At 37.9% G+C, this 24344-nt stretch overlaps 2 protein-coding genes across 8 annotated transcripts; both read left to right on the top strand.

The window, feature by feature from the left end:
- The first annotated feature begins 813 nt into the window (after window positions 1-813).
- On the top strand, window positions 814-12216 carry LOC120005473. The gene is made up of 16 exons (XM_038855105.1): window positions 814-1193; window positions 1907-3136; window positions 3327-3434; window positions 3518-3687; window positions 3773-3983; window positions 5082-5319; window positions 5411-5561; window positions 5661-5968; window positions 7232-7383; window positions 8023-9258; window positions 9445-9552; window positions 9636-9820; window positions 9906-10116; window positions 11337-11574; window positions 11661-11811; window positions 11908-12216. Exons 1-16 carry the CDS (start codon window positions 1115-1117, stop codon window positions 12214-12216), a joined length of 5085 nt encoding a protein of 1694 aa, XP_038711033.1. The 5' UTR covers window positions 814-1114.
- Window positions 12217-13677: 1461 nt separating this feature from the next.
- On the top strand, window positions 13678-24109 carry LOC120004997 (receptor-like serine/threonine-protein kinase SD1-8). 7 transcript variants are annotated; one of them, XM_038854413.1, is made up of 8 exons: window positions 13678-15303; window positions 15935-16045; window positions 16140-16372; window positions 16462-16672; window positions 16836-17073; window positions 17158-17305; window positions 17397-17690; window positions 17943-18171. In XM_038854413.1, exons 1-8 carry the CDS (start codon window positions 13995-13997, stop codon window positions 17946-17948), a joined length of 2550 nt encoding a protein of 849 aa, XP_038710341.1. In that variant the 5' UTR covers window positions 13678-13994; the 3' UTR covers window positions 17949-18171. The 7 variants fall into 7 exon arrangements, with proteins under 7 accessions (XP_038710341.1, XP_038710340.1, XP_038710339.1 ...); XM_038854412.1 differs by having other exon boundaries at window positions 17397-17724; XM_038854411.1 differs by lacking the exon at window positions 17943-18171 and having other exon boundaries at window positions 13679-15303; window positions 17397-17897.
- Window positions 24110-24344: the final 235 nt, after the last annotated feature.

Here is a 24344-nt window from a genome sequence, read left to right as displayed (position 1 = left end):
AGTATCACGAACACAAAAAATTCATTAAAATGATACAATTGAACCAATATGCATACTTGTTCTTCCTAATTACTTTTCCTTTCTTGGTTTGTACATCTCTTGCTCGTTTTGGAAAAACATTTACAGCTGCAGAGATGTATCACTATAGTATCACGAACATAAAAAATCCACTAAAATGACATAATTGAACCAGAAAGACATGTAATGCTATCAAATTTACATTCTAACATTTATATCATCATTTTATGAGCCAAAAATATAAATTGAACATTAAATTGGATCTTCTATTTAAAAGTATCACTATTGTATCACAATTCGTGGAGAGAGAAAATCAAAATTGAGGTTATTTTGGTAAAAGATGATCCCCAGTGTACTTTTTTAAAAGGATGTTTTAGTGATTGCACTTTTTTACAATTAAGTATAATCTAGTGTACCGGCATCCAAAAGTCCAAAAAAAAAATCCTGCAATATCCTTGTTTTGTTGTGGGGCTGGGCCGACTACATTTATGATCAACAGAGATATATAGTGACTTTGGGCCGACGACTTTTTTTCTTTTGCAGGGCTGTGCCCAATGACTGCCCACTGCTTCAATGATCCGAGATATATTACTATTTTGAAACAGAGCTCGAGCCCGTGCAAACAATTTTGGAGTACGAAGTAGGATAGGAAATTGGGAAAAACCTCTGATTCAGTGATTAAAGAATTAAGACCATTCTCACCTCTATGGAGGTTAGGGTTCCATTCGACTATTCCCACGGGTGGGATTGGGACCTGGGTTTATTTGGGTGGGATTGGGACTGGGGGTGGGGGTGGGGGTGTGGGTTTATTTGCCTGACGCCTTGTGCATAAAAAAAAGTACGGGAAGTAGGATGTTGGGGGGACAACCGTGGGAGCTGTTTCAGAGGGTTTGAACCAACAAATCGAGAGGATTGGAAAAGTAGGAATTGCTGCATTGGACGTGTTAGAAGAAGAAAATATCTTTGCGGGAGACTATATTGTTATTATGTCGAAGTGGGTGACAAGGATTCAGCACTATGAAGCTAGAAAAGATCCAAGTGCCAGACTTTGCAGAACGAGTGCTCGAAAAATTGCTCCTGTGTGTGGGTGCAGCATATGTACATGGTCCGGGGTATTGGTTTTATGGCTTGGACTCGAAGATTCACTGATGCACTGGAAATCTTCAAAAAGATGGGTAAGATCTTTAAATTTCATTCCCTAGTAAAGTGGTTAATTATTTCGTCTTTTATATGATTTTATTGTCATCTTATGGTTCGTTTAATTCTCTAGAAATATTGCACTTGGTTTGTTTAATTAGCAGGTAATTTAATATGGATAGTGACGTATAGAGAAGTATTGTCATCTTATCTTCAATTGTAACAGAAAAGGTCATCTTCTTGCAATGTTTTGGCAAGATGATGGAGTCCCCATGAGAACCAAAAAGAGAGATTCTATCACCACTGTCACTAATACAGTTGTTGATGGCCCATGATGTTTTCTTAAGAAAACTGCTTACCATCAACTACATATGCCACTTTTGTCCAACAATTTGCGTGGAAATACCTTGCAATCTGAACTCAAAAGTCTTTCATACAAGTTACCGTCATTGAACACTCCATATTTGTAGAAATGCAGAAGTCAAGTCAACAGTTTGATTTTTTGAACCAATCCTATAGCAAGTAATATTTTTTGATAATTATGTCAATGTTGGAACAGTCATCCATATTATAAATCTGCCTGCAACGGCAAGTATATCGATAAGAAGTGAATCAAACTTCATAGCTATCCTTGGAATACAATTTCCTTATCACAATCCAGCTTTACTATTCCTGAAAATACTAAAGTAATCAGAAATCACCATGAATCTGATGTACCTTTTTGTACATATATTATGTTTTTTTTTCTTAGAGCTTGCTGTTGCCATAGACACCATCACATCATCTCAATTCATAACTGACTCTGAGACCTTAATATCCACTGGTGGCCTCTTCGAATTTGGATTCTTCAGTCCGGTTAACACAACCAATCGGTATGTTGGAATATGGACTAATGGCAAGTTTCAAGCAGATGTTGTATGGGTTGCTAACAGAAACAAACCGCTCAAGGACTTTACAGGGATTGTGACTATGTCTGCAGACGGAAATCTTGTGGTGTTGAATGGACAAAAAGAGATTATTTGGTCATCAAATGTTTCCAATCCAACAAATAGTTGTAGTGCTCAGCTGCTAGAGACAGGAAACCTTGTTTTGCGGGATAATATTAGTGGATTGACCTTGTGGGAGAGTTTTCAAAATCCTTCTAATACACGGTTGGCGGGGATGGATCTTAGTACTAACTTGCGAACAGGTAAGAAAGTGCAGGTGACATCATGGAAGAGCCCTTCAGATCCATCCATGGGAAGCTTCTCGATGGGTATAATAGACACCCGTGTTAGTGCTGAAGTTTTCATTTGGAACAACAGTCGCGCATATTGGAGGAGTGGTCCATGGAATGGTCAGGTCTTTATTGGGGTGCCTTCTATGTACTCTTTTTACAGTGATGGATTTGATGTTGTACATGATCCAGACGGAACTATTACTTTGTCCTCCAATTTTTACTCAACATATAATAGTACATACTTGGTTTTGGATTCTCAAGGAAAACTTATAGAAAGAAAGCGAAACATAGAGGCAAACACCTGGTCAACCTCCGAGTGTGATATTTATGGGTACTGTGGACCCTTTGGAATTTGTAATATCCAAGATTTTCCAGTATGCAGTTGCTTGAGAGGGTTTAAACCCAAAAGTGGCATGGAATGGGAGAGTGGGAACTGGAGTAGTGGTTGTGTAAGGAGTCAACCACTGCAATGTGAAAGAATAAACAGTGGCCTTCAAGAGGGCAAAGAAGATGGTTTTTTGAAGCTGGAGTACGTGAAAGTGCCAGACTTTGCACAATGGTCATCCAACCAAGAAAACGAATGCAAACAGGAATGCTCGAAAAATTGCAGTTGTGCAGCTTATGCATTTGACAGTGGTATTGGTTGTATGTCATGGAGTGGAAACTTGATTGACATGAAACAATATATTCCGAATGTTGACCTATGGGGAAATTACGAAAATGTGGTAGATCTTTATATTCGCCTCGCATACTCAGAACTCGGTAATTGTTCTAATCCGTACATGAGTTTCTAACAGCTAGAGCCTCCATTGCTATAGCCCTAAATTTCTTTTCCATACAATTCAGAACATAAAAATGTGAATAACAAGTGTAGTTACCAATTCGTTTTGTGTTCACTCAACTCATCCTCAAGTGGTTTTTGCGTGATAAGTATGCTTCATTTGATTTGCAGGGAGGAAAAAAAACACGAAAGTGGTGATCATAGTTGCAGGAATTGTTGGAACAATTACCGTTGCTATTTGCACTTATTATTCTTGGAGGTGGATGGGTAAATATAGATGCTCTTCATTCTTACTTGGAGAACTTGGAAAGTTGGAAGCACTTCAAGGCCTATTCATAAATTGCTTTTTGAATCTATTTCAGCAAGGAAGGGAAAGAGCAAGGAGATGTTGTTTGATGCAATCAGAGATCAAACGAACCAATTTGAACTCCAGGAAGTACCATTATTCCTCTTACAAAAGCTAGCAGCTGCAACTAATAATTTCCATGTTGATAATAAGCTTGGGCAGGGTGGTTTCGGACCAGTATATAGGGTAATACTTGTGCTGTAATGTTGCAGTGAATTTCATAGTGAACCCAAGTTGAATAGCTAGTTACTTGTTTGCTATTGATTCACAGGGGAAATTACATGATGGACAGGAAATAGCGGTCAAAAGACTTTCAAGAGACTCTGGACAAGGACTCAAAGAATTTATGAATGAGGTTGTGGTGATCTCTAAACTACAGCACCGGAATCTTGTAAGACTTCTTGGTTGCTGTGTTGAAGGAGAAGAAAAGATGTTGATCTACGAGTACATGCCAAAGAAAAGCTTGGATACCGTTCTCTTCAGTAAGAGCATGTGCTTCCCTTAAATTTCCATATCTGCTTCGATTTTATTCCCTGGATATCAAGGTCTAGTAGTGCGGATAAGTATTTATTTATAGATGAAAAGAACAGAACTAAAAAGAACCATGATTAGGGAAAAGCAGACAAGCAGACTCCAGAGCAGCCAGCTGAGCTCTTCCTGAATAAATTGACAAAAAAGGCAATGGAGTTACTACTTTTGTGGTCTCAATCTATTGTTTTATTTTGAATACTATCCAATCTTAATCTGTGCTCACAAGCGATATAGCAGCACCTGGATAGGTGATGGGCAAGCTCTAGAAGACTGGAATGGAAGGCATTACCATACTGTCTGACTTTCCGAATGAAACCCTTTTCCATACCTCAGCTTCCAGGGCTATATCTTGGTGAAATTCCTACCAATCTTTTTTTGATTGCCCCCACCACATTGTTCTGCTCACAATAATTTTTCCAGCAGCATGTTTTTAAATAAATATTCCAGCTGTTATGTTCTGAAGTTTCAGTGCATGTTAATTTTCTGATTTAGAAATCACAGATATTATGCTGTCAATTGTGGTCATTGTTTTCTCAAGTATGCATTGTTTCTCGCCTTTGAAATTGCTCATGAACATTGATGCAAAGGTACCTTCCAACTCAAAAATCCTTTAACTAATGTCCTATTACAATAGGGTTGATCTTCAGCCTATTAGAGATGTCAAAATCAAACTCCGTCAGGTCTGGTTATGATGAAAATCAATTGCTTTGTGCTTTTGGATACTAACTGCAAAATGGATAAAAAGAATAGCAGCAAAAGGAGATTGAGAAGCCCTCCTGGAAAAAAAAAGGTCTTCAGCTTGGGAGGTATTTAAATTGAGAGGCATAACTGATGTTCCAGATCTTTGGATCTATCATGTAAAACTGTTAGGATTGGTAGTATGCATTCGCGTTAATCTTACGCTTTACTGGTTTTCTGTTGACAGAAATACTTGATGTTGATGCACTTTTACAGTGTAACTATGGAATTACTGTTTTTGTTATATTCATTAAATTTGGCTACAGCATACCATTAAATTCTTCTATATGCTGCTTACTCAATTTATTTAGGTTCATCGAAACAAGAATCTCTGGATTGGAGAAAACGATTCAACATTATTGATGGAATTGGTCGAGGACTTATGTATCTCCACAGGGATTCAAGATTGAAAATTATTCATAGGGATCTAAAGGCAAGTAACATACTGTTGGATGAAGAGCTGAATCCCAAGATTTCGGACTTTGGAATGGCCAGAATTTTCATGAAAAATGAAGATCAAGTCAATACACAAATAATCGTTGGGACATAGTAAATACTAGTTGCTTTCTACAAATTCGACCATACAATACCATGTCATTTCTATTTTAACTAAGAAATTTGACTGTTTGATGAAATGCAGTGGCTATATTTCCCCTGAGTATGCGATGGGAGGGCGTATTTCGGAGAAATCTGATGTTTTTAGCTTTGGGGTATTGTTATTGGAGATTATCAGTGGAAGGAAAAACTCAAGTTTTTATCATGATGAACACTCTCTGAGCCTTCTAGGATTTGTAAGTAGTGTTATGTTGTTATTCACATTCAGTTACTTGTACTATATAATTTAGTTATCTTGTGTCTTGGCAGATAACTGAACATTCATTTACTTTCAGGCCTGGAAATTGTGGAATGAAAGCAACATTGTAGCTTTAGTGGATCCATCAATTGGTGATTCACACAATGAAGTGGAAATTGTGAGATGCATACATGTGGGATTGTTGTGTGTGCAAGAGTTCGTGATTGATAGGCCAACTATGTCAATGGTCCTTTCAATGCTTCACAGTGAAATCTTGGATCTTCCTTCTCCAAGACAACCTGCATTCACTGGAAGCTGTGTTATTAGGGACATGGAGTCCTCTCTTCTGAACCAAAAGAAATGCTCAGTTAATACCATCACTGTTACAACTGTTGATGGCAGATAAAAGAGAACTGTATTTTTTTGTTAAACATATTACTTATCTCTGAAGTAGGTTGTCACATAACATTTCTTGTTCTTTATGGCTTTGAATGAATAAAAAGAGATGATCTTTATGGGTTTTTATTATTCCAAATCAATCAATGGAGCAGCTATTTCCTGGAAACCAACTCTCTCAACAAGGCTATTGACTAAGGGGTTCAAAACTCCAAGGATTCTCTTCTCCGGTCATTGTGTTTCATTACAGTCCAAATACAGGGTATGAGGAGGGTCCAAAATTTCAACTTCTTATTCCTTAAAGAAGTCTTGGAAAGTTTCTGTCACATGGAAATATTGTTCTTTTTATTAAATCATCAAAGGGACTTAATCTTTTTTTTTTTTTAGAATTTGGATGATAATTAGATGTATACTATCCTATTTTCTATTTTGGATGATAACGAGATGTCTGACGAGAGCAACGAGGAATAAATTAATAGTTTGTGAATCATAGTATAAGTTATCGATATATATAGAATGTGGCCACTTAAATGCTTATTGTGGTCAAATTTATCATAAATTTGACAATGACCAAACTTCATCATATGATGAATCATGTCGTCACAATAATATTTCTCATCATAGACAATGTAATGCGTTATTGAGTACTACTTTCTTTTTGTGGGTCCCGAATTGGTGTTTAATATTGGGTTGGTACTTTCCTAGGAAAATACACTTGGAAAGCCCAGTATTATTTTGGCGTTGTACGAAAAGAGTTTCGGCCCATGCATGTGGCAAGGATAGAGTCATGTTGCCATGTTGGGCCCAATTGTGAATTTGGGCCGAGGTTATCAATGATCAGATGTATAGACGTGTTGGGCCGACGACCTTTTTTTTTGTAGGGATGAGCCCACGCTTCTATGATCCGAGATGTAATCCTATTTTCAGTATTTTGCAACAGAGCTTGTGCAGTTGTGCCTGTGCAAACAATTTTGAAGTACGGGAAGTAGGATGGGAACCAGTGACAGTGGTTAAGAGTTAAGACCTCTCTCACTTCTTTGGGACCTGGGTTTATCTGGGTGGGTTAGGGACTGGGTGTGTGGGTTTCAGTTGCCTGACGCCTTATGCATAAATGGGAGCTGTTTCAGAGGGTTTGAACCAACAAATCGAGAGGATTGATCGGAAAAGTGGGAATTGCTGCATTGGACGTGTTAGGAGAAGAAAATTTCATTGCGGGAGACTAAATTGTTGTGTCGAAGTGGGTGATGACCATGAGGATGCAGTACTATGAAGCTACAAAAGATTCAAGTGCCAGACTTTGCAGAACAAGTGCTCGAAAAATTGCTCCTGTGTGTGGGTGTGGCGTATACATCATGTTCCGGGGCATTCGTTTTATGGATTGGACTCGAAGCTTCACAGATGCACCCGAATCTTCAAAAATATGAGTAAGATATTTAAATTTAATTGCCTAATAACTTGCACTGGGTTTGTTTAATTGCCGAATCTTCAAAAATATGTTACTCGATTATTGACGTAAAAAATGTCAGGTCAAATATCATTTTGTAATAGAGGATACATTATTCGTGGCTATATGTTGAATAGATCGCCATAATGCAGATTTTATATTGCAGATTTTACATTTAACTTGGGGGGTTGGGCAGAAGTACAATAATGTTTTTGGTAGTTTTGTACTGTGTAGTAGTTCAATACTAGAAGCAAAGCCAAATATAAAAAATTTCTGCTTACATCTATTTATACTGTCATTGAAAACTCCATATGTGTTGAAATGCAGAAGTCAAGTCAATAATTTTATTTTTTGAACCAAACCTCTGGTAGCTACATTACACCTCAATTGCTAAAAAATTTAATAATTATGTCAATGTTGGAATAGTCAACCATATCATAAATCTGCATTCCAAGCGAAATATATCAATAAGAAGTGAACGAATATTTAAAGTTGTCCTTGGAATACAATTTCCTTATTCACAATCCAGCTTTACTATTCCTGAACATAGTCAAGTAATCAGAAATCACCATGAATCTGATGTCCCTTTTTGTATATGTATTGTGTTTGTTTTTCTTAGAGCTTGCTGCTGCCATAGACACAATCACATCATCTCAATTCATCAATGACTCTGAGACCATAATATCCACTGGTGGTTTCTTCGAATTGGGATTCTTCAGTCCGGTTAACACCACTGATCGGTATGTTGGAATATGGAGCAATGGCAAGTTTCATGCAGATGTTGTATGGGTTGCTAACAGAAACAAACCTCTCAAGGATTTTATGGGGATTGTGACTATGTCTGCAGATGGAAATCTTGTGGTGTTGAATGGACAGAAAGAGATTATTTGGTCATCAAATGTTTCCAATTCAACAAATAGTACTAGTGCTCAGCTGCTAGAGACAGGAAACCTTGTTTTGCGGGATACTATTAGTGGATTGACCTTGTGGGCGAGTTTTCAAAATCCTTCTAATACATTGTTGGCAGAGATGGAAGTTAGTACTAATTCGAGAACAGGTAAGAAAGTCCGGCTGACATCATGGAAGAGCCCTTCGGATGCATCCATGGGAAGCTTCTCGTGTGGTGTAATACGCACCCGTGTTAGTGCTGAAGTTTTCATTTGGAACAACAGTCGCCCATATTGGAGGAGTGGTCCATGGAATGGTCAGGTCTTTATGGGGTTGCCTTCTATGTACTCTTTTTACAGTGATGGATTTCATGTTCTAGATGATCCAGATGGAACTACTTCTTTCAACTTCAAATTTTTCTCAGCATCTGATAATCCATACTATGTTTTGGATTCTCAAGGAAAACTTGTAGAAAGATATGCAAACCTAGATGCAGACACCTGGTCAAGCCTTGTATCCGCGTGTGATATTTATGGGTACTGTGGACCCTTTGGAATTTGTAATAGCCAAAATTTTCCAATGTGCAGTTGCTTGAGAGGGTTTGAACCCAAAAATAACATTGAATGGGAGAGTGGAAACTGGACTAGTGGATGCGTAAGGAGTCAACCACTGCAATGTGAAAGAATAAACAGTGGGCTTGAAGAGGGAAAAGACGATGGTTTTTTGAAGCTGGAGTATGTGAAAGTGCCAGACTTTGCACAGTGGTCATCTAACCAAGAAAACGATTGCAAACAGGAATGTTTGAAAAATAGCAGTTGTGCAGCTTATGCATTTAACAGTGGTATTGGTTGTATGTCATGGAGTGGAAACTTAATTGACATAAAACAATATATTTTGAATGTTGACGTATGGAGAAATAACCCAAATGTGGTAGATCTTTATATTCGCCTGGCATATTTGGAACTCGGTATTTGTTCTAATCCTTACATGAGTTTCTAACAGCTAGAGCCTCCATTGCTATAGCCCTAATTTTATTTTCTATAAAATTGAGAACATAAAGACGCGAATAACAAGTGTTGTTACCATATTCCTTTTGTTGTCACTCATCGTCAAGTGGTTTTTGCTTGATAAGTATGCTTCATTTGATTTGCAGAGAGGAAAAAAACCATGGAAGTGGTGATCATAGTTGGAGGAATTGTTGGAACAATTACCATTGCTATTTGCAGTTATTATTCATGGAGGTGGATGGGTAAATATAGAGGTAATGTGCTCTTCATTCTTTACTTGGAGGACTTGGAAGCACTTCAAGGCCCATTCATAAATTGCTTTTTGAATATATTTCAGCAAGGAAGGGAAAGAGCAGAGAGATGTTGTTTGATACAGAGGATGAAAATATGATTAGAGATCAAACGAACCAATTTGAACTCCAGGAAGTACCATTATTCCTCTTACAAAAGCTAGCAGCTGCAACTAATAATTTCCATGTTGATAATAAGCTTGGGCAGGGTGGTTTCGGAGCAGTATATAAGGTAATACGTGTGCTACAATGTTGCAGTGAATTTCATAGTGAACCCAAGTTGAATAGCAAGTTACTGTTTTGCTATTGATTCACAGGGCAAATTACTGGATGGACAGGAAATAGCGGTCAAAAGACTTTCAAGAGACTCTGGACAAGGGCTCAAAGAATTTACGAATGAGGTTGTGGTGATCTCTAAGCTACAGCACCGGAATCTTGTGAGACTTCTTGGTTGCTGTGTTGAAGGAGAAGAAAAGATGTTGATCTACGAGTACATGCCAAAGAAAAGCTTGGATACTGTTCTCTTCAGTAAGAACATCTGCTTCCTTAAATTGCCATATTTGCTACGATGTTATTCCCTGCATATCAAGGTCTAGTTGTCCGGATTGGTATTTATTTATAGATGAAAAGAACATAACTAAAAAGAACCATGATGAGGGAAAAGCAGGCTCCTGGGCAGCTAGCCGAGCTCTTCCTGAAAAAGTTGACAAAAAAGACAATGGAGTCACTACTTGGGACCCAATCCATTGGTTTATTTTGAATGCTATCCAATCTTAATCTGTTCTTCAATTCAATGATTTAACGATGGATATAGCAGAACCTAGATAGGTGATGGGCAAGTTCTAGAATGGAAAGCATTACTATACTGTCTAACTTATTGGGAGAATCCGTGACTTAATAGGGACTGATTCTGCTTACATACACTAGAGTGATAACTTTCCGAATGAAACCCTTTTCCATACCTCAGCTTCTAGAGCTATATCTTGATAAAATTCCTACCAATCTTTTTTTGATTGCCCCCCACCACATTGTTTTGCTGAATTCAACATATGATGCTCAATATTTTTTCCAGCAGTATCTTTTTCAATAAATATTCTAGCTCTTATGTACTGAAGTTTTTTCGAGCAGGAAATAAATCAATTCACTGCATGTTAATTTTTTTGTCTAGAAATCACAGATATTATGCTGTCAATTGTGGTCATTGTTTTCTCAAGCCTGCATTGTTTTTGGCCTTTGAAATTGCTCATAATGTAAATGCAATATTGATATAAAAGTACCTTCCAACTTGAAAATCCCTTAACAAATGTTTTATTACAATATGGTTGATATCAACCTGTCTATTACAAATGTCAAGATTAAATTCCGTCAGGTCTGGTTATGATGAAAAATCACTTGCTTTGTGCTTCCGGATATTAACTGCAAAATGGGTAAAAAAAAAATAGCAGTGAAAGGAGATTGAGAAGTCCTCCTGGAAAGGAAAAGGGTCTTGAGCTTGGCTGGTATTTAGATGGAGAGGCCCGCATAACCAATGTTCCAGATCTTTGGATCTATCATGTAAAACTGTTAGGATTGGTAGCATGCATTCCCATTCATGTTGCACTTTATTGGTTCTCTATAGACAGAATAATTGATGTTGATGCACTTTTATGGTATAACTATGGAATTAGTGTTTTTGTCAAGTTACGTTCATTATTTGACTACAGCATACCATTAAATTCTTCTATATGCTGCTTATCCAATTTATTTAGGTTCATCAAAACAAGAATCTCTGGATTGGAGAAAACGATTCAACATTATTGATGGAATTGGTCGAGGACTTATGTACCTCCACAGGGATTCAAGACTGAAAATCATTCATAGAGATCTGAAGGCAAGTAACATCTTGTTAGATGAAGACCTGAATCCTAAGATTTCAGACTTTGGGATGGCCAGAATTTTCAGGAAAAATGAAGATCAAGTCAATACACAAACAGTTGTTGGGACATAGTAAATACTGGTTACTTTCTACAAATTCAACCATACCACGTTATGTCTGTTTTAACTGAGAAATTTGACTGTTTGATGAAATGCAGTGGCTATATTTCCCCTAAGTATGCAATGGGAGGGCATATTTCGGAGAAATCTGATGTTTTTAGCTTTGGGGTATTGTTGTTGGAAATTATCAGTGGAAGAAAAAATACAAGTTTTTATCATGATGAACAGTCTCTGAGCCTTCTAGGATTCGTAAGTGTTAAGGTGTTTTTCACATTCAGTTACTTGTAATATATAATTTAGTTATCTTGGGTCTTGGCAGATAACCGAACATTCATTTACTTTCAGGCCTGGAAATTGTGGAATGAAAGCAACATCTTAGCTTTAGTGGATCCATCAGTTGGCGATTCACACAATGAAGTGGAAATTGTGAGATGCATACATGTGGGACTGTTATGTGTGCAAGAATTCGTGATTGATAGGCCGACCATGTCAACCGTCCTTTCAATGCTTCACAGTGAAATGTTGGATCTTCCTGCTCCAAGACAACCTGCATTTACTGGAAACTGTCTTATGAGGGACATGGAGTCCCCTCATCAGAACCAAAAGAAATGCTCTGTTAACTCCATCACTGTTACAACCCTTGATGGCAGATAAGAGAATTGATTTTGTTGTTAAAACATATTACTTGATCTCTGAAGTAGGTTATCACAACATTTCCTGTTCTTTATGGCTTTGAATGGACAGAGAGACTCTCTTTTATGGGGTTTTTTTATTCAATATCAATCAATGCAGCAGGTATTTCCAGGAAACCAACTTGCTCGAAAAGACTAGGGGGTCTAAGAGCATCCACAGCAGTAGTAATATAATACAGCACTTCAAAATCATTCTCTCTCTTCTCCTCTTTCCTATGTGGCACAATTTAATTGGATGAGTGAGTCCCATAATAAACACTATTCATCAACACTCCATAAATTTCAACGCTCTATATTCATTTTCTCTATTTTCTCTCTCTTCCTTTTCATCTTCTCTCCCTTTCTTTTCATCTTCTCTCTCTTTCTTTTCATCAACTCTGTCTTTCTTTTAATCTTCTCTTTCTTCATTTTCATCACTTCTCTCTTCATTTTCATCATCTCTCTCTTCACTATTCATCAACTATATATATACTCCAACTCTCAAGTATCATTTTTCCACAACTAAATTTTCAAGTGCCATTTTTCACCCATTGTGTGCATGTAGCGCTATATTTATCAAAAAAGTAACATTTCAAGTACTTGAAATACACACCATTATACCCATTGTGATGGTATAGCACTATATTTATCCAAAAAGTATTGTTAACAATGTTAAATATAGCACCATTGTGGATGCTCTAAGGGGTCCAGGGCATGAGGAGGGTCCAGTATTCCGACAACTTGTTCCTTAAATTAGTATTGGAAAGTTTGTATCACATGGGAATATTGTTCCTTTTCTTTTAGTTCATTTATTGCTACCATTCTATACAACATGGCTTCTGTCTCTTTGGGCTTCAATTTTTTTTTTTCATTAAATTTTTTCTGAGGTGGTTAAAATTTATCCATTAATTGAATTCGACATGCCAACTAATTATTATCATGTTTGAATCTTCGAAGGTAATTGTTACTATATGGATAATTATTTTGAGAACTGTGTTTTTCACTTCATGGTTGTTAAAAGAAGTGAAATAGGAGATGTTAGTTAATAAGTGAATGAGGAGATTGAAACCGCAGGGTAAGAAAAGAATCAAAGATTGAAACTTGAAATGGATTGATTGGTAAGTTGATTAATTATTAATTCCAAAACATATAATCAGAATTACTAGACAAATATAGTTGCTTAAACTATACAACATCCTTCATCGCATGTGAAAATGAAACATGTGATTTGATTTCTACAAAAATATTACTGTCACATCAACAAACATGTGGAAAGCTGGAGATTCCCAACTGGGTTCCAATTTTCTTAACGATTGATTGAGAAAGTCAGTGTAATTAATCACTAATCAAGTAATCAGTGTTTGATTTATTACCAACCACCCATGTAATTGGGTATGCGAAGTAGAAGAAGGAATAGTACTCGGAGTTTGTACTTTTCATTGCCATGTGTTTCAAATCTCTGAATAAAAAATGCTTCGACACCGAACTGAGTATTGGCTTTTCTCCAACATTTCGCATTCGATCAACTCTTCTGGTCAAACGAAGCTTTCAAAGGTCTAAATTCGCAGCCTTGCTATACTATATGCGGATAATACCAAACCCACTAGTTACAGGTAAGGTAGCCACATTCAGACAAACAAAAAAAATAATGCGGGTAACCACCTTTATTGTTCTTCGTTTTTCTTCTTCTTCTTCTTTCCTTTTTTAGATCTTCACCTTTTAGTCCCACTGAATTTCTGTAGATTATAGAAATTGGCCTTGATGGGAATGAACCCTGTTTCTTTGTTTCTTTTATCATTCTTTTGTGTTCTATCTTCTGTTGGTTTGTTTTGCAATGCAAATAACACAATCACGAGAGTTCGACCCATAAGAGAAGGGGAATCCCTGATATCAGAAAATAAAATATTTGAATTGGGTTTCTTCAGTCCTGAAAACTCCACCTTGAGATATGTGGGTATTTGGTACCATAACATTCAGCCTCAAACAGTTGTCTGGGTTGCTAACAGAGAAGCCCCAATTTCAGATGATTCTGGGGTTTTCACTATTGGGGGTGATGGGAATCTGGTGATTTCATCTGCAAATGAGACTCTAGTCTGGTCAAGCCGTGCTTCCATTTTGTCTGGAAATGAAACAACAGCAGTTCTTGCTGATACTGGGAATTTCATTCTGTCAAGGAGTGACAGCATTGGTGATATTGACAAGGCGTACTGGCAGAGCTTTAGAGATCCAACGGATACATTCTTGCCACACATGAGAGCATATGTGCATTCTGATATTGGAGAAATCCGTCCCTTCACCTCATGGAGATCGAGAAACGACCCTTCACTTGGAAACTACTCTATGAGTATTGATTCAAGGGGGGCACCGCAAATAGTGATACTGGATGGATCGAAAAGGCGGTGGAGAAGCGGCCACTGGAATTCCCAGATATTCCTAGGTATCCCTAATATGACACTTGTGGCTAATTACCTTTATGGGTTTAAGCTTAACAATGATGGGTTTGGGAATGTTTACTTCACGTATATTCCGAATGATAGTTCTCATTTGTTAAGGTTTCACTTGAAATGGGATGGAATGGACGAGCAGCTTAGGTGGGATGAAGATGCAAAGCAATGGCAGAAGATGCAATCACAGCCTGCAAATGAATGTGAAATCTACAATTATTGTGGAAATTTTACCACTTGCAGTGTGTTTGATTCTCCTAAATGTAGATGTATGGATGGGTTTGAGCCAACGCGTCAAGAGCAGTGGAGAAGAGGGAATTGGACAGATGGGTGTAAGAGGAAGACACAATCGCAGTGCCAGAGGAACGGTAGTGTGGCAGGGGGAGGTGGTGGGGAGGATGGGTTTAAAGCGTTGACAGGCATGAAATTGCCGGATTTTGCAGATATGGTGCGTCTTACAGCCTCCGAGACGTGTAAGGAACAGTGTTCGGCGAATTGTTCTTGTATCGCATATGCAAACGTTCCTTCCATTGGGTGCTTGATATGGTCTGAGAACTTGGTCGATGTTCAGCATTTTGACAAAGGTGGGAGTTCATTCTTCCTCCGCCTGGCTGACTCTGAGTTAGGTAAGGATTAATGGATTATTGTGTTTGCTGTTGTTTTAGCTCCTTTTTGAATTTTGGTATAATCTGTTATTTAACTTGCATTCTTTAGATCAGTTTGTTCAATGGTTCCTGATAAATTTATAAATGAAAGTGATGTTGATTATGGTACCTACCCACACATGGGAGGCAATTGATGTTGATATATGGCACTTCATATTAGTTCAAGATACCTCTAGAACCATACTTAAAAAATTGATTACATGAAGAAATTTGAGGGAGTGTGAGGGTTTTATAGTTTTGACCAATTGATTGATGTTGATATATTTGTGTTCTTGCTCTTGAAGCCGTTATGAGTATGCAGCAGCCTGCGACGAATGATCCAACATATCAGAATTTCTAATAGCACCATTCTATTTTGATTATTATTTAAGAATGCAAATTGAGTTTTAGTTGGGGAAACAAACTCCACATGGGGAGAGATGGTGACTTGTATAAAAAAAGTAGCAAAATAAGTACGTAGGAGAGTCGAAAGGCCTAAGAGATTACATTATAGGGAAAGATGAAACAAATAAAACTTTAGCAGTTAAGATAGATGCTCTGCCGTTTTTGCTATTTGGCTGAAATTTTGTGACTTTTCTGTGCTTGTTTCTAGGCGGCAAGAGAAAATTATCAACACCTTTGATAGTTGTAATTGCTTTTGCCGGAGTGTTCTTCCTTGGCATATTCATATGGTTCCTGTTGAGGCTGAAAGAAAAGCTGAAAGGTAAGATTTTGGTTAATTACTGGAAAACATGTTTCCAGCGCAGCTAAATAGTATTGACTTAAATTCATTTTTTTTTTTAATTTCTCTTCTCTAGTTTTGCCCGCATCGATTCCACCTTCATTAATAAGGAACAGCGAGATGCCAGTTTTTGAAGTAAGCAAGGAATACTCGACAGATCTTTCAGGACCAGCTGAACTTTTAATGGTAGGGAATGACATTAATGGGCCAGAGTTGCCTATGTTCAGTTTCGATTTTGTAGCAGCTTCTACAAACAATTTTTCCGAAGAAAACAAGCTTGGGCAGGGGGGATTTGGTCCAGTCTACAAGGTTGGTATCGGTGCTAAGCACATCAGAAGTGTAAAGAAGTCTCAGATAAAATTCTAATGAGAAAACTGGATTTTACTTTTGTTTACCAGGGAAAGCTCCCCGGAGGACAGGACGTAGCTGTAAAGAGGCTGTCGAGGAAATCTGGACAAGGGTTGGAGGAGTTCAAGAATGAGATAATACTGATTGCCAAATTACAGCACAGAAACCTTGTTAGGTTATTAGGCTGCTGTATCATGGGGGAAGAAAAGATGCTGCTATATGAATACATGCCGAACAAAAGCTTGGATTGCTTTCTTTTTGGTTAGTTAATTTCTCATCTTATAGTGCAGAATTCTCTTCTTAGTGCAATTTTGAGCAAATTTTGAAGCACAAAATCATGAATTCTTTTGAGTTTTCCATATTAATGGGTCTTGTCCTGAGTCCCTGACAATGTTGTACATTTTGTTGGTTAACATAATGGCAGACCCAGCCCAGCAGACACTCCTAGACTGGAATAAACGCTTCATTATCATATTAGGGATTGCCCGAGGACTCCTTTATCTTCATCGAGATTCAAGACTTAGGATAATTCATCGAGATCTCAAGGCCAGCAACATTTTGTTGGATGAGGACATGAACCCAAAGATTTCAGATTTCGGAATGGCTAGAATATTTGGGGTGAGCGAAAATGAAGCAAATACGAATCGTGTTGTCGGCACGTAGTAAGTAATACATTTCAATACAATTCAGCCTAGTTCTACAATTTTGATTTATCCTAATGCCACTTATTCTTACTTTGAATTCAGTGGGTACATGGCACCTGAATATGCAATGGAGGGTCTATTTTCAGTGAAGTCTGATGTTTATAGCTTTGGTGTATTACTGCTAGAGATTGTGGGTGGCCGGAGGAACACTAGCTTCCGGTTAACTGAACAAATGACCCTTGTAGCTCATGTAAGTACATATGCCTTTTCATTAATCACCTTTTGTTACTCTATGAACCCAAATTATGATGAACTCTTATACTTGAATTTTGGAGCCACAGGCATGGGATCTTTGGAGCGAACGTAAGGCAATGGAGCTCGTTGACCTTTCCATCCAAGAATCTTGCTCTCCAGATGAGGTTTTGAGATGCATACACGTGGGGATGCTGTGCGTACAGGACTCCGCAAGTTCCAGACCATCCATGGACTCTGTCTTACTAATGCTAGAAAGCGAAACTGCAACCCTTCCATTGCCTAGACAACCCACATTTACTTCGATGAGGAGTTCCTTAGACACAGAGACTTTCGCGGAATGTCAAGAATCTCACGAGATTGCATCCTCAAAAGAATTGACAGTTACGATACTGGTTGGAAGATAGATTCGATTCAGTACTTTATCGCATACACGCATATGCCTTCATGTTTAAATACGTATACTGTATAGGCAATGCGTAGCTTCTTTTGTTTCCTTTTCTTTGTTTTCTTTTTGGACAGTGTGAGGAAACAAATTCATTTTGCATGTTCATAACTAAGTATGAATACATAGAAGATTGATTTTTTCATTACAGAACAAACAGAAACTGAGTTGATCCTTGTCTCAAATGCAGGTGTGAGCCCAATGCATGTACAGTTGCAGAGATTCTGAAACCATAGAAAGAAACCATGGGCTGTTCTTTGAAAGCTGGTGCCTGGACTGTTAAAGAGTGAATGTATCCTGCTGTACATCATGGAAATCATGTAAAATATGATATCAGCAAAAACATATGATCTAATGCAGAACGTACAAATTAATCTGACAAGTTATGAGTTAATGAACAAATGTTGTTTGGACAAGAAGATGCCAAGTCATATTGCTTCAACTATATGACAAAAAATGACCCAACATCTGCATTTTTTTCCCATCTCACCTGAAAGTAAAGCTAATTGCATGACTTGGGACATTTCAATAAGCAAAGCAATCTCTTATGTAGGTTGTTGTCATGTTAAGCGTGGAGCAAGCAAAGCTGCTGATGTGTTGGCTCATAAGGCTTTGTTGTGGTCGGAGAGTAGGTAATGGGTTGATGTAAATCCAGGGTTTCTGGACGATGTAATTGTTGCGGATCACAATTCCGTTTTTTCTTAGTGAAGCAGTATTTTCTTCTCAAAAAAAAAAGAAGCAAAGCAATGTGATTGAATAGTTTGAACTCTTTGTAAATGATAATTGATACTCTTATCCAAACTTGACTATCATTTTGAGATATTGTCAGTTTTTCCTAGTCTAAGTCCAAACTCAACCCATCACAGTCTCATCCCATACTCACATTGTTAAAACGTGTCTTATTAAGTCAAGGAAACTCATGAATTTATAATTTATCCATTTTATCGTTATTTTAATAATGTTCGATTTTCCTCAACAAACCTTATAGATTTTCTATACTTGTAATAGTGGAGATATTTTAATGAATCTTGTGGTAGGTCCAATCGTTTCATACTAGATTTCAATGGTGAGTTGTTACTTGTGCTTGCATCTTTTTCACATGGCCATTCTCGTATTAAACCTCTGAATTTGTCAGTTGACTTGATTAAAGTATACTCTGAAACTGAAGGAGAACCGTTGATCTTCTGACAAATAGAGAAGAAGAGAGCATTGTATTAAAGACACAAACAAGAAAAAAGAAGGGCAGCAAAAGTAGACTCTTGAACATGTTTGAGAAGACAGAGGATTGTTCACATTTGTAGATGACCTTCCCTATATGTAAAATACCATGGTTTAAGAGTCTTTAATTGTTGTTTTTTTATTGGTTTTATTTAGTGAAATTTCCAATAATGACTATTATAGCAAAAAGTAATAGTTGAAACTTGAAATTAGAGTGCAAGGTAGGTGACAACCCAACAAGAAGAAGAAGAAGCCCAAGTTAGGCCCAAACTTGTCCATGTCATGTTTTGATTGTTTTCTGTCTACATTAGGGTTAGCCCTTTGGTTTCCACAAATTGGAATTTCGTAAAACAGACCAAGACACTAGAGAAAGCGAAGCAGAGTCAACACAATGTCCTTTCTTCTCTTCCTATCAAACCACACCAAATGTCTCCAGCTTGAATAAACCAAAACATCTTAACTAGAAACCCAGATCGCTTGAGAGAGGAAAAGCCCATTACTGAAGAATGATAGCCAAAACAAGGTTGTTCATCGCTTTTTTTACTCTCATACCCTCCATAGCCATCTCAACAGACACCTTAACCGCAACCCAATCTCTCACAGATAACCAAACTCTCGTCTCTGCAACTGGGGTTTTTGAGTTTGGATTCTTCACACGAGGCGATCCAAGGAAATTTTACTTGGGTGTTTGGTACAAAACCATTCAAGTCAAGACAGTCGTTTGGGTTGCTAATAGAGAGAACCCACTCACAACCTCCTCTGCAATTCTCAAGATCAACAACCAAGGGCTATTTCTTGTTGATGAAGCAGAGAATCTCGTTTGGTCATCAAATGAAACCAAAATCAAGGCTGATAATCCAGTTTTCCAGTTGTTAGATACAGGAAATCTTGTTATAAGAGAAGCAAACGATAATGATCCAGATGGGTATTTGTGGCAGAGCTTTGATTACCCAACTGATACTCTGTTACCATCGCTGAAGCTAGGTTGGGATCTTAGAACCGGTTTGAACAGATACTTAAGTTCATGGAGAAGCAGTGATGATCCTGCTTCTGGTGATTTCTCTTTCAAGATAAATTATCATGGATTCCCAGAAGCATTCTTGTGGGACAGAGAGGTTCGAAAGTATCGAAGCGGGCCATGGAACGGTTTGAGATTCAGTGGTGTGCCAGAAATGAATCCTCTTCCTTACATGCACTTCTCTTTCGTCACTAATCAAGACGAAGTCTACTACACTTTTGAAGTAACAAATAAGAGTTTGTTTTCAAGGTTAGTTATGACTCCATTTGGGGAAATACATAGATTAACATGGATTGAAAGCAAGAAAGAATGGTCAAGATTCTGGTACGCACCAAAAGATCAATGCGACCATTACAACGAATGTGGTCCATACGGTGTTTGTGATTCAAATTCTTCTCCAGTCTGCAAGTGTACAAGAGGGTTTGAGCCTAATAACCCAACAGCTTGGAATTTGAGAGATGGGTCAGGTGGGTGTGTTAGGAAAACGGAGTTGGAGTGTGGGAAAGATAAGTTCTTGCACATGAAGAACGTCAAGTTACCTGATAGTACTAGTTCAGTTGTGGATGCGAATATGAGCCTTAAACAATGTGAAGGTTTGTGTTCCAAGAATTGTTCTTGTACAGCTTATGCTAATTCCAATATCACCAATGGAGGCACAGGTTGTGTTATTTGGACAAATGATCTCTTGGACATGAGACAATATGCAGATGGTGGTCAAGATCTGTATGTTAGATTGGCAGCTTCTGATCTAGGTACACACTCTCTCTCTCTCTCAACCTTCTAATTTCCTTTGTTTTGTTGTGTTTTGGCTCTGTTTTTCTAATGAAAATTTTGTTTTCTCTGTTTTGTTCTGTTTTTCTAATGAAAAGAAAAGTCCCTAAAAATAGAAACCTGGGTGCAACTTCCTAAAAATTAGGGTGTTTAATTTTTTTATTTATTTTTAGGGATCTGTAAAACATACATTCCTCAACCATGTCTGCATTTAATTTGAACCAGAAATTTTTTTTTCCATTTATAACAAAAGACTAAAGTTAAAGGTTGACCACTCTATTAAATCCAAGAAGCTTATTTTTCTTTAAGATGAATTTTGGGAACCCATGACTATTTTATAGGAGTGTGAGAATGAGAGAGAGACTTTCCTTGGAAGTGTAGGTGATGATTTGATCTAAGAACCAACACTAAAAGCTTTACTTTTATGCTGGCAATTGGCACAATTGCTGGTTATAAAACAGAGTGCAATAGCCTGTCACACTAGAAAGTATCAATGTCCTAGAGGGTCTCTCTTTTTTTCCGTAAGAGTTCAATGGGCCCCATGTATTAATTTAGACATTGAAAGGCATAAGTGTGAACTGCATATGTGTCAGTTGCTATGTATCGTAAAATGTTAGTCGTATAATTTATTAGTTAGCCATGAATCCAATGTTGATTAAAGTTGCCTGCTATGGTGAAAATCAGTCAGGTACTGTGACTCTGTGAGAGTAGGGTAGCTTTTCCTTTTCAAGTCCTTGAATGGTTCCCTGATACAATGGCTTGATTAACGTGGGCCAATATGCAACCGACGATACGGCTCTCTAACTCTAATGCGGCAACTGTGGGCCGACATTTTTGACTTGGTGGGTAAAGTTGTTGGGCCAGACCCATGAGCCCCTTTTGACTCTCTAATACTATTACTTGATACCACTTCGAGGGCCGAAAACTCAAAAATCTTGAGTTTTCTTGTGGGGGGGTTGGTTTCCACTGGAATGTTTCACAAATCACAGAACTCACAAATTCAAAGTTGGAAACTTTGAATTTGATTAGCTTTGGAGGGACTGGAAAGGGTTCTTATATATGCCAATGTCATTATCAGGAGCGTCGCCTATGGGTCTACCAAAGAATTTGGCCCTCGTTCCGACTCCCTTGAATAATTTGTGGGTCCTGTGTATAGATGAGGTAGGTAGCCAGAACCAAGTTTTCATGTCATCTGTTGATTTATTTTGTCTGGGGTTTTCTTTTTTCCTTTTTCTTGTTTAAAGCGGCTCTACTTATATTCTGTTCAATTGTGATTATATAAGATCTACTTGGTTGCTTCCACTGTTATGGAGTTGTGTTGTATAAATTCTGTTAGATGTAATTTCTGGGTCGATGTTGCAGCTTTAAGAAATTCTGAATTCTGGATGGTTACACTTTAGAGACTTGTGTAATTCAATTAGGAACATTAAAAACATTTGAAATACCTTAAATTATTGTGGCCAATGAAGATGGATTTGTGAAATGAATTGATGACCAATTTGTACATTTCAGATGATAGAGGGAACATACATCTTGTGGTAATTGGCGTTGCAGTTGGTAGTGCAGTTTTATTTTTGGTGCTGATTGGGTATTTGGCATGGAAGAGGAAGGCATTGCAAAGTATGTGCAAGGGAGAAACTGATAAAAAAGGTACCGTAAACATGATATTTTCCATTATCAGAATTGAGCATGTAAATGAGTTGTGCTGAGAGTTATTTTCTTGTCGTCCTGTATATGAATCAGGTGCACCCGAAAGAAGCCAAGATTATCTGTTAAATGAAGTGGTCATCTCAAGTAAGAGAGACTACTCGAGTGAAAATAATGTTGATGATTTGGAGTTGCCCTTGTTTGATTTCGGTACCATAGTGACAGCTACTGATAACTTCGCTAATGAAAATAAACTGGGACAAGGCGGATTTGGTTGTGTTTACAAGGTGAAATCATACCTTTTCAATTAAAACCCATATGCATAAAAGCACATACCTGTTGGAAAAATCCTGATAAAACAATGTGGCAATGCCAGGGTAGGTTGATAGAAGGTCAAGAAATAGCGGTAAAGAGGCTGTCAAAGAACTCTGGACAAGGAATAGAAGAATTCAAGAACGAGGTCAGGTTAATAGCCAGGCTTCAACATAGAAATTTGGTTCGCTTGCTTGGCTGGTGTGTTGAGAGGGATGAAAAGATGCTGATTTACGAGTACATGGAGAACAGAAGCCTGGATGCTGTTATATTCAGTTAGTCACTCTTGTTTTCTTTTGTGTGTTATACTTCAGTTGAGTTTTCTTGGCATTCATTCATTTGAAATGCTGTTCCAGGTCAATCGAGGAGCTCCTTGTTGAATTGGCCAAGGCGCTTCAACATCATATGTGGGATTGCTCGAGGACTTCTATATCTTCACCAGGATTCCAGATTCAGAATCATCCACAGGGATCTCAAAGCAAGCAATGTTCTACTTGATGGAGAAATGAACCCCAAAATATCAGACTTTGGCATGGCTAGAATTTTTGGTGGAGATCAAACGGAAGTAAATACTAAGAGAGTTGTTGGCACGTAGTAAGTATCATAAACCAGTTTTGCATTAGTGTTGAGATCGACAACAGTTCACTAACCTTTGGCATTTTTTGGTTATTGCTGACATGCAGTGGTTATATGTCTCCTGAGTATGCAATGGACGGTCTCTTCTCTGTGAAGTCTGATGTTTTCAGCTTTGGCGTTCTCCTTTTGGAGATTGTAAGTGGAAAGAAAAATAAGGGATTTTATCATTCAAACAGTGAACTTAATCTTCTTGGACATGTAAGTACAAGTGAACAACTAAACAATCTCCAATGGATCTTTCTTTTCCAGTATTCTTAGTCAGTCTACAAGATTACAACATTATTGACCAAAACCTGACTGATATATTGCAGGCCTGGAGACTATGGAGAGAAGGAAAGGGGCTGGAACTGATAGATCAATCAGTGGGTGAATCATATTCCCCAAATGAAGTTTTAAGGTGCATACAGGTTGCTCTATTATGTGTGCAAGAGCGAGCTGAAGACCGGCCAACCATGGCCTCTGCAGTTTTGATGTTGAGCAGTGAGAGTGCAGCAATGCCGCAGCCTAAAAAGCCCGGGTTCTGTCTCGGAAGGAATCCTATTGAATCCAGTTCATCTTCAAGTAAGCAAGATGAATCATACTCCGTGAACCAAGTGACAGTCACCGCACTACACCCTAGATAGAGTAAGATTAATCCTTATCCGGCGCAGTTGTATATCAAAGACAACGTATGTGGTTTCCTTTGTATATTCTCTGCTGCAATTTTTGCAACAAATTTTGAGGTTGCTATATCTTGATGGGAGTTCTTTGCTATATTGTTTCCGGCTTTGTTTTGACTGACTTAATCCCAGAGACTACAAGTTTTCCATATCAGGACAAACACTAATGTACTAAGACTAGAATTTGATTAGCACTAATGAAATTGAAAGATATATGTAACTGTAGAAACGGGCCACCTGCCATGCACAAGGGGGAAACTCTCATGATTCACGTTCCTGTCTATTCAAGATGAATTGATGATTATGATAATGAAATGTAAAGAACAGACAA

This window comes from Tripterygium wilfordii, chromosome 9 (genome assembly GCF_013401445.1).
Source record: "Tripterygium wilfordii isolate XIE 37 chromosome 9, ASM1340144v1, whole genome shotgun sequence".
Classification (NCBI taxonomy): domain Eukaryota; kingdom Viridiplantae; phylum Streptophyta; class Magnoliopsida; order Celastrales; family Celastraceae; genus Tripterygium; species Tripterygium wilfordii.
The sequence above is the reverse complement of the archived record's forward strand: the minus strand, read 5'-3'. Positions and strand labels throughout refer to the sequence as shown.